Consider the following 8,745-nt stretch of genomic DNA (forward strand, 5'->3'; position numbering starts at 1 on the left):
GTACAGCCCCTGCGCTGCTCACCGCACAGCGGGACCCCTCATCAGCCTCCGCCGGCGGGACCGGCTCCCTGGGAAAGCCAGGAGATAAGGCGGGGGTCTGAGCAGCCGCACCAGGACCCGCAGCAAGCACAGGACCAAAGGGAAGTGCCGGCCAGACCCGTGTACCAGGACAAGMGCCGGGTCAGCCACAGAGCCCAGCTCAACACCTCGGCCACCCCCGGCGAGCAGCTGCAGGTGCCACAGCTAAACTTGAGCCGCGACAAGGCTCCCGTCCGGCACAGGGGACAAGGCACAGCATGGAGGAGCCACAGGAACCAAAAGATGCCTACGAACCTGAGCATGGCCCTTATCAGCCACACGAACCGGGTTATGGTCTTGATCAGCCAGAATTCAGTCCATATGAGGATGAGATACCCGATCCCCAAGCCCGGATGCTGGCAATCCAGAATGCAAAAGCTTATTTGCTGAARACCAGCACAAAATCTGGCTTAAACTTGTAAGTCTGAAAAAGGATCACAAAAAGGGTAGGAAGCATGAGTGGAAAGAAAGGTAGTTAGAAAAAGGCCAAAGCATTGTTAAGAAAGGTAGGTATATGTAGAATGGGATAATGTTATACATGCAATATTTCATCACTAGTGATACTTGCATGTGTCCCATATCTTTCAGAACCAAAATTTCTAATGGAATTTTAYAGAGTGTTCAAAAAGAAATTTATTTGATAAAGAGTAAGTTTAAATTCAGCTCTGGCTCATAGATAGATGGGGTATATACAAGAAATGGAAGGTGGGACTGCTCCTAAGTATAATCAGACTAGTTTTAAGTCTAATTTCTCTCAGTGCTCCACAATCCCCTTTTTTCTATTCCAATGATTTCTCCAAAACTCCAGATGATTAGCCTTTTGTTATTAAAAGCATAATATTCCAAAACTTTTGTCTTATTGTTTTGTCAATAATATTTACATTTATATGACAGATATGATCATCTTGCTAGTGTAATAACAAAGATCCTAGATGAACAGCCCGAAAATACAGCAGACATAATTGAGAATATCAGCAAGGATGTGAAGTGGGCTCAGTTTCGGAAGAAAATGGACACTCTTCGAGACGAACATCTGATTCTTCCAACATATGAAGCTGCAGAAAAGTGTAAAGCTTTGTTTGTCAAGGACAACGGAGAAGAAGAGCATGAAGAAGTMGATGAAGAGATGGTGAGTTATTGGAGTGAAACAGACCAGGGAAGGGGTGGGCGGGTGGTGGGAAGGGAAAGGAGAGAGGGAGGAAATTGTGGTCCCTTTCTGTGGTGCTGCCTCTCATGACCACGTAAGTAATTGCAGTCAAAGTACCATGTACCCTCTTCGCAGCTCAGCTGGTCCCATATCTAGTTCTGAAGAAAAAAAAACATTTGGTTTCTTAGTTGAGTTTTTCCTGTAGTAAATATAATATCCTGAGCCATTAAAGTCAGAGATGTTCTAGAGGTGACAACCAGAATGTGAGGCTTATATAACATCTCCCATGTGCCTTTTCAGCATGAATTATTGCGTCCAAGTTTCTTTTTATAAAAGGGACATTCCCTTGCCTGAAGTGACTGTAAGTCTTSATACCAGTTAGACAGTATTATACACAGCTGCTACCTTAAAAYAGAGAATGCAGAATTTTGTGGTCCTTCCAGCTCCAGCTGTGTTTCCAGTCTGTCCTTCTCCAACTGAAACAAAACATGGTTTTAATGAAGAACCCATGCAACTGAAAAACCACTTCTTAAAACAGGGTTTTTCATTGTTCAGTTGCTTATATGCAGAAGCATTTGTACCCAAGGAAAAATTACAGTTCTTACAATGAAAATTATAATATAAATGAGAATTATAATAACCAAAGGAAATAAATCAAGAAGATGTTGATTTTCATATGAAATTACTAGTATATATTCAAATAAATTACCATTGAAGAGCATAAATACCAACAACAGAAGAGACAGTCCTTCATCTTTTCATAGCTTATTATGTATCTTACAGTAACAGTGTAGGATGGAAATGGAAAACAAGCTAGGGTATTTCAGAAACAAATTCTGAATTTTTCATTCTCCTGTCAATCTTGCATTGATATAAGAAACCTGTCAGATCCAAAGAAATTTCGTATGAAACTAGCACTAATTCTTCCAAATTCCCTATTCTATCATGTCCAACTTCTAATAACTCTGTGTKATATGATCACCTATGCCCCATTAAATGAGAGATGGGTGATAAAACAAATGAAAATACTTCATTACTGGCCTAGTTCTGCTTCCACTGAAGCCAGATGGAGTCTTACAATGTACTTCAGTAAGAGGAGGGGGTAATATTTTAAAAACTGCAAGGAGCTATATGCCAAGATCTTCAAATTAACAACATTCACCCCAGAGAAATGTTGCTGGTATAGTGCCTAAATATATAAGATCTGGATTATCTACGACACAAGGTGACACCATGTCACTGCRGGCATCAAGGCCTCTTAGCTGACATGCCCTAGCACTGAATCCTTTGTAGGTCTTGTGTAAAAATCCTGACTTTCTGTGTTTTGCAGTAATTAGGAGTTTGAATTTTGAAATCCTGTATTCTAAAAGGGGCAGTTCATCTATGTTCTCTTCTTTATCCCTAAAAGGCACTTTTAATTTTTCTAAATGTTAGTGAATGAATGTCTGCAAAGCACTTTGAGATAATGAGTGGCACTACAGGAAAGTGAAATATAATGTTCAGCAGATAATGTTTAATTTTCAGAATAGATAATTATACTTATTTTTAGCTCTAACTTTGAGTCTTCTTTCCTAGGGACCGCCTCCTCTACCAAATGTGATGGAAACAGCCTTTTATTTTGAACAGGCTGGAATTGGCCTGAACAAAGATGAATCCTATTGCATATTCCTTTCTCTTAAAAACCTAGTTAATGTTCAGCCAATCCTGACCTGTCGTTTCTGGGGCAAAATTTTGGGCCTGGAAATGAACTATATTATAGCTGAAACACAGGTACGTGAAGTGGAGGATCAAGAGGGGGGGGAAGCAGGACATGAAAGAGAAGAAATTTATGAAGAAGGAGAGAGAGAGATGGATGAAGGTGAAGAAGAAGGTGAGGAGAAAGAAAAACGAGATGAACCACCAAAGTCCACCTACAAACCCCCACCTGAGATCCCAAGAGAAGAAAATGGGGCTGGGACTAATAAATATGTCTACTTTGTCTGCAATGAGCCAGGCAAACCCTGGGTAAAGTTGCCTCCAGTGACACCAGCTCAGATTGTCTGTGCCAGGAAAATCAAGAAGTTCTTCACTGGTCGTCTGGATGCTCCTGTTGTGAGCTTTCCTCCTTTTCCAGGAAATGAGGCCAATTACCTGCGTGCRCAGATAGCTCGGATCTCAGCAGGAACCCATGTCTCTCCCACTGGATTTTACCAGTTTGCAAATGAGGATGAAGAAGAAGAAGAAGGAGATGCATATGAAGAAAACCCTGATTTTGAGCCTCCTCCTGTGGCTGAGATGCTGGAGTCTCTCGCCGCGTGGGCACACCATGTAAAGATCATTTTAAAGCAGGTGTGTGCCAGCATAGCTCACATGGACCTTGGATACCATTCCCACTGCAGTGCTTGTGGGGTTACAGAATGTGAATGACACTCCTCATCTACACATGCAAACTATTCACCAGAAATTGTATTGGACTGAAATCTTTTTAKACAGACAATATATTTTATATCATGTCTAATACCTAAATGTCTTACCCATAAAACATACATTTTATATGGTATATAAGATGTAAATATCTTGTATATACTATATAAGTTTACCTATTTTACATAAATTTACATATACCATATATTTTTATGTATCTATATATATCTATTTAGGAACCTTCTAGGTTTAGTATTTTTTCCAGTGATGYGTTCTTGAAATTGAAGCATATCTTTAAATAACAGTATGGAGTTAGCACCTGATAGGTCACAATTATTTCTTGCAATCTTCTGTATTAGGTTTTATGCTCTGAGATCCTTACTTGGCAAAAATATTTAAAATTCTCTTTTTTTCAGTAAGATGCTAAAAAGCAGATAGCATATGCTTGTATGTTAAATGGAACTGTTTGTTATTTTCTTCTGGTTTATTTTTTYGTTTTATACTTTCTGCTGTGAAATATGCAAATGAAAAGGCTTTAAAGCATGTTCTATCAGACTTGTGCTAGAAAAAGGTAATRCTCATTTGATTTTCATTGCTGGATGGTTTGAAGGCCAGTCTACCAATTCAAGAATGATAGTGTAAAATAATAGCAAATTAAGGAGGAAATAAGGTTTAAACTTACTGCCAGCAAAACAATAGTTGTAAATAGTAAAATTTATATGCATTAGAATCTTAAGARCATTCTGTTATGTTCCTCTGTTGGCTAAATAACAATGCGTGTTTTAAAAAGRAGGTGTAAAGTCCATAGCTTGCAGTGAGTGGCAATCTAGCAAGGATATAAACAAAACTGGTCAGGAACTGAAGAATAGAAAATGACAGAAAGCTGATGACAGAGGTATAAGGTTATTCTCCAGTAGTAAGCAGGGATGAGGAGGGAGTTAGGGGAGCATTCCGCCAAGAGGATACAATATTCGCTTAACAGTTTACCACTTATGGAACACGTATTTTTATTCTCTCCATCCCTTAACTCTGTGTGTGTGTGTGTGTGTGTGTGTGTGTGTGTGTGTGTGAGAGCCAATTGTTCTAACTAGTTTTAGCTTGCATATATTACATTCCTACATCAATTATAGGGTCGTTGTGTTTGGATTAATCCTCAAAAATTAGACGAAAATGCAGAAGAAGAAGAGGAAGAGGAGGAAGAGAAAGATGAGGAGGGAGAAGGGCATCAGGAAGAAACAGGACCACCACTGCTTACTCTAATCTCTGAAGATGCAGGTATTCTTCATGGAATATGAAGTTTTTGAYTGAGAGACACTAGGAATGTTGTCATTTAGCAGTAAATATTTGAAGTTACAGAACTMTGGCATTCCTTGAAGTGATATTGAAGCAATATAGTTTGCCTSTGTAGGGTAAGCACATTCTTTCACAAAGTCAGTCAATAGCAAAATGGTTAATAGATTCGACATTAAAATTGAAATAATCAGGTTTACTAGGTAACCCTCTTGTTGAGATTAAAAGGAGAAAATAACTCAGACTTGTCAGGTTATTACAAGTTCAGGACAGCCCACTACATTAAATACATTCAGCTATTTTTATCTCATCTTCTTAGGAAAAMAGAAAAGTGTGTGCATATGTAAATGAGCAGAATAATTAGTATGTGCACACATGCACTGATACTCATTATTGGTATAAGAATTTCATTCTTTTATCATATCACTGTGGCAAATCATGGGAATAAGGAAGCCTGAATATTAGATTACATCAATATTAGATTATTTTCCTTCTCTCCATTCTTTAATCAAGGTGAAATACAGCTATATAATTTATCCATAAGTGATGAGAATTCCTTGACAAAAGAACCAGGGGTGAGTGCTACTGAATTCAGGATCATGATCTTTTCTGTATGTGGGGGGTCTATCAGCATTTCTGTGCTATCTACCCATACATCCAAATTTGAAAACAGTGCCTACACTTACTGTTTYTGACTTCTGGTTCTTCTGTCATGCAACTTAACATAAACCTTGCTTGAATTCTGTGGAAGTCTTGTAGCTCAGCCTAAAAAATATTTTGCAGAGGCTCGTTAAGTCCATTTACTCATAGATAGTGTGTGTTTGGCTGTCTCCAGGAATAAGAAACATCCCTGCTTGGACAGCTCAGGCTTCTACAAACCTGATCCCAGAATAYTGTATTGCAATCCTGCAGTCTAACCGATGGCCTGGAGCTTATGCCTTTGCATCTGGCAGGTGAGAGTCTAGCTGACATGGTGACAACACTGACTCTTACGTGCTGCACACAGGTACCTCTCTAAAGCAAGCATAGTTGCTTTATTATTAATTCATTGACTGACTTCTAACTGTTCCAGAGACTGAGGGAGAAGGCTACTTGAATATGCACAGCAACAGTAAATATGTAGTGAACACTGAAAACAAACAATCATTGGGAAGGCTGGCATGAAATTAATGGATGTAAATCCCCAGTKAGTGTTTGAGCATAGTCCTTGGTTTAAAACTCTGTCTGTGGGACTTTTTGCAAAACAAGCTACATTCTGTGGTTCTAATGTTTGTTTGTTTCCACTACACATGGTTATTACTTCCATGTGTATTTCCACGACACCCTCATTCCTCTACGTCCTTTTAAAAGGCCGCTGGAATTGGTGTCAGAACAGGCACACTGGGTTACCCGTGTGAAGTTGGAGTTATATTGCAATGCAGTGCCATGCCACTCCATCATTTTAAATAGAAGATGCGTTAATAACCATGAGAATAGTTAAAAAGAGGTTCTGTCTTTAAAATTTTTTGCCATAGGATGTCTGCAGCACAGTGATCTTTTGCACAGCAGAGTAAGGATGCCTGTCAGCATCTCTGCTAATATTTTGTCACGGGATGAATGTGTGACCTTTCACTTCTCTTTCTCAGGAAATTTGACAACATCTACTTTGGCTGGGGTCACAAATACAGTCCAGAAAACCACTCTCCTGCGCTGCCCCCGCCAGCGCAAGCAGAATACCCCATCGGGTCAGAAATCACTGAGACAGTAGACCCCACTGTGGAAGAGGAAATGGCTTTCAAAGCTGCACAGGAAGAAGCTTTAGCTGGAGATGATGAAGAGGAAGGTGAAGAGGATRAAGGGGATGATGAATAAACTATAGAAGAAAACAGATTGTTCTAGAAGTTTGAACATGAACAGTATTTTCACAACATAGTCCTTTATTTGCTGACCTCCAAAGAAATGCACTTGGAGCATGCCTTCTTTTTTTGATTTCTGTAGGCTTTTCTTTGCAGCTATCTTCCTCTCCTTCCCCACCCTTCAAACGCACCTGCACTGGCACGAAGCCTTTTTCTGTTTGTTTTACTATGCAAATGTAGTCTGCTTCCTAAAATGATACTCCTTCGAACTAAGAACTACCATCCACCAAATGTTCATACGGTTTTTCTAACYCTCACTTCAATACGTATATACATTTTACTTAAATAAATAAATTTTTAAAGTCATATGACAGTGTCAGTTTTATGTGTGAGAGCATGCTATTCAGATTGAGTAAGCAGTTTATTGACGTACTGGCTGAGTGCATGGTGATGATACTGCTCATCATTGGCACTAGARGGCTGCACCTCCCATCCTGTGCGCCGTTTTGGTCCCTTTTCCACATAATTTCATGATGTAGGACCAGCTTAGCGAGGTGCTGAAATAAAGTTACTCTTTGCCATGKTTTTGTGGTTGGTCCAGTTGCTTGCTGGTGTTGACTGACACAGGCACATTTCACACCACAATTTTTTACAGCTGCCATGAACAAAGGCAATACTCACATGGAAGTTGCTCCTGAAGGAGAAAAAAAAAAAAATCTTATCTATGAGGTCAAAGCACGTGGGGCATATGCCTATATCTGTCACACCCAGCTTTTCCAAATCCCGGCCTGTAGAAACCCTCGGTTTAACAAGGACTGACACTGATTCTGGTAACTAATACTGCCCTCTAGTGTGGGTTGTTTTAACCTCACTCTCAATGGCTTCCTTTTTTGGGGGTTAATAAATGCATTCAGAGTGCACTGATGAGCATCTCATCCCATGACTTCATCTAACTTCCAGAGGATAATTTTAAAATCTGGTTTTCACAAATCATTACTTATCTTTTTCCTACAAATTGCTTAAAAATATAAAGGAATGTTTAAATATAGGAATATTACTTTTAAAATTTTTATTTGGTTTTATGTCATGCATAGTCATTTTCAAAAGCTTACAGACCCACTGGATCAGCTTCAACAGGAATCTCTTCAGTGAACCTTGTGAGAGACAAGGGACTTCATACTTTCATATACTGAGCATTCTAACTCTGATCTGCCACAAATCACACAAAATTTAAAAAAAAAAAAAAACAAACATGCAGAGGTTAGCAACAGATAGAAACATTTTGCCAGAACCTTGGGACATCTTTAGGACACCATGAAGAGAAATCAGCATGTTGTCAGTCCAAGAGATTTCTGATAGTGCACATACTATAAAAAAGAACAAAGTTCTTCCAAATCAAAACACAGTCCAGCATCCTCAAAGCATTAGGAGCTGTTCATCTCTAACCATGCAATTCATCCCAWAAATAACACACCACATGGAYATACACAAACATCTCAATCTCCTTCAAAAAGAACACAGGTCATTTCAGGCAAAGCTGATTTTAATTTATTACAGAATTATCTTCTATCATTCATCTGGAATTTACTGTGGMATTTCAATCCATAATTGCATTAAAAGACAGCATTAATACAAYATCGAGTTAGYATGCTCAAGTRCTCCCAATCAASRAGTTGCAGAAATGTTAATTTASCCATATATTCTCYATCTTCMCTCCCAGGTARAAGGGATAGGACGAGAGGAAATTGAATGAAGTTGTGCTGGAAGGAAAAGCATTTTTTCCCATGAAAGATTTCCAGGTTTCTTCTCTACCCACAGCAATGTAACCTGACTGCACTGAGCCATGGGGAACATCACAAGGAGACCAGGAAATGCACTGGATTTATGAAAAATGCAGAAAATTTGCATGTTCTGTATCCCATACACTTCCCAAAGGATGCCAATGCACACGAGGCCACAGGGACACACCGTGTGCCAGGCGGGATTTGGTGT

The 8,745-nt window shown here is 39.3% G+C and overlaps 1 protein-coding gene across 1 annotated transcript; it reads left to right on the plus strand.

The window, feature by feature from the left end:
- Positions 1–296: 296 nt before the first annotated feature.
- LOC130581232 (radial spoke head protein 6 homolog A-like) lies at positions 297–6,769 on the plus strand. Its single transcript, XM_057379229.1, has 6 exons — positions 297–496; positions 973–1,207; positions 2,801–3,553; positions 4,759–4,903; positions 5,754–5,871; positions 6,544–6,769. The coding sequence occupies exons 1-6, from the start codon at positions 297–299 to the stop codon at positions 6,767–6,769; spliced, it is 1,677 nt and encodes a 558-aa protein (XP_057235212.1).
- Positions 6,770–8,745: the final 1,976 nt, after the last annotated feature.

This window comes from Malurus melanocephalus, unplaced genomic scaffold, assembly GCF_030028575.1.
Source record: "Malurus melanocephalus ecotype Western Australia unplaced genomic scaffold, MMel_1.1 scaffold_394, whole genome shotgun sequence".
In the NCBI taxonomy this organism is placed as follows: domain Eukaryota; kingdom Metazoa; phylum Chordata; class Aves; order Passeriformes; family Maluridae; genus Malurus; species Malurus melanocephalus.